At 41.7% G+C, this 1,787-nt stretch overlaps 1 protein-coding gene across 1 annotated transcript in view; it reads right to left on the bottom strand. All coding sequences in view use genetic code 11, as the record gives it.

The window, feature by feature from the left end:
- Positions 1 to 1,787, bottom strand: part of EGR_09337 (oxalate:formate antiporter) — a gene marked incomplete at both ends in the record, with an annotated part of 13,094 nt that overhangs the window by 8,493 nt on the left and 2,814 nt on the right. Inside the window, 3 exons of the mRNA XM_024498586.1 lie at positions 538 to 604; positions 643 to 880; positions 914 to 1,128. Of these exons, the coding sequence (XP_024347017.1) occupies positions 538 to 604; positions 643 to 880; positions 914 to 1,128 (520 nt within the window). The remainder of the gene's footprint in view (positions 1 to 537; positions 605 to 642; positions 881 to 913; positions 1,129 to 1,787) is intronic.

Raw genomic sequence — 1,787 nt, 5'->3', positions numbered from 1 at the left:
CTACGCAGTGCACGCTCATGCGCATAAATTGCAAGAAGAAAGTAGGTAATTTAGCAATAATGGAAGCGAAGGAAAATGGTTAAAATAAACTGGATTTAAAAAGAATTTTGAACTGAGATCTAAGTTTGCAAGTCACGAACCATTGCAACAAAAACTAGGCCAAATATGATTGGCATGCCTTTGGGTTCAAAAATTTAAGTTGCTAGATCGGGAATGAGGAGGCAGTTGGAAGTCAAAGAGGTGTATAGAAGGGAAGTCCAAATCGCAAAAAGAGCTTTGGCTGCAGTACCATCCACATGCGTAACAAAACCATACGTGAACCACAGAGGGGTCCATTCAATTTGAAGAATGATTAATGGACCTTGGAGCAGGAGAAATGGAGAGCCATTACGTGTCATGAAGAGGAGAGGACATGGAAACTGAGATGGGGAATTAGTGCCTACAAAGCTCACCTTATATGAGTTCAAGAATTGGTAAAATAAAAAGAATTAGCCGATTGTCTGTCACGTTCTTTGTCCAAATGTATATTGCACCTACCCAATCGAAGGCGCCTCAATGAAAAGTTCGACCTAAATAACAAAAAAACTTTTTTTGACGTTGTTGTCTGGGCGAAGAAACCAGGATAATAACAGGCAAACTTACATCAGATTGCTTTTCCCGAGGTAAAGCTAACCCGATTATTTGAAGGCATGGAAAAAATTTACTCAAAACAGAACAAGCTTTTGGATAATTTGCTCCAACCTCGGGGCTAGAGAAAATGGATGCATACTGAGTGAAGTTGTGTAAGTTGTTCGGATTGATAAACGCAGTTTGAATGGGTACCAAAACTAGAGCACCCAATCCCAGCCCTGAGGCAATGCTTCCAATAATAATAGTAGGTCTGTGATTCGGAAACCACTAAAAACAAACACACAAGATTGCAATTTTAACAAAGTAAGACTTAGTAAAGGACAAATAACGTACAGCTGTAGCAACAGCATGCAAAACGGAGCAAGAGGCGCCGATTCCACGCCAAGCATTATTGAACCCGTGAGAGGCCTTCAAGCGATTGTTCGATGTTAATTGCAAGAGGAGAAGACCACTACTTGAAAAGAATTGTAGATGTTTAATAAAAATGTTAAAATAAGCCTTTTAAAGAAATTATGGCAATTAACAATCGTAAAGGACAACGTTATCTCTGAAGGTGATCGAATATGCAATTTGGGTGATATAATGAACCATGTGAATGCTAAATTGCACATACTAGATGGGAAACGGACAAGGTGACCTAATCCGTGTTGTAGAGAAGGCAATCAATCCATAGGAAGGAAACACTAGAATTCGCTACAAAACCAAAAGGTTTGCACAATCATACGTTTCCAAAGTGCTTCATGTTTTACACTAACCGACGACGCAGGGATCTAAGACTAGAGGTAGAAGAGAAGAACAGCAAAAATTTGCACCGATGGCAGACCTTCAACCCTTCACAGCGGACACAGACCTCAACAAGCGACTCGAGTATACCAGATTAAGGCCTTAGTTCTGTCTTCGACAAAAGAAAAACCCAGCAGAATTGAGCAGCGTGACTAAGGAAAGAGCTAAGGCAACAGAAAGTGTCGTTCTAACATCTGTCGTGGTGAGCGTAGAATCCGCAGACGTGAGTCTGGGTGGAGCCTTCACGAGTGCAGATCTTGATGTTGTAGTAGCAAGTATTTTGAGGGCCGAGGTGGAGAAGGGTTTCATGGGAATGGCAGTTAGCCATGGGTCAGGTGGTCCTAAGTGATCCGGTGACTCGGTGCAGTCATGGG

The sequence above is a fragment of the Echinococcus granulosus genome, assembly GCF_000524195.1.
Source record: "Echinococcus granulosus chromosome Unknown EG_S00143, whole genome shotgun sequence".
Lineage (NCBI taxonomy): Eukaryota > Metazoa > Platyhelminthes > Cestoda > Cyclophyllidea > Taeniidae > Echinococcus > Echinococcus granulosus.
This window is presented reverse-complemented; position numbering and strand designations above follow the sequence as displayed.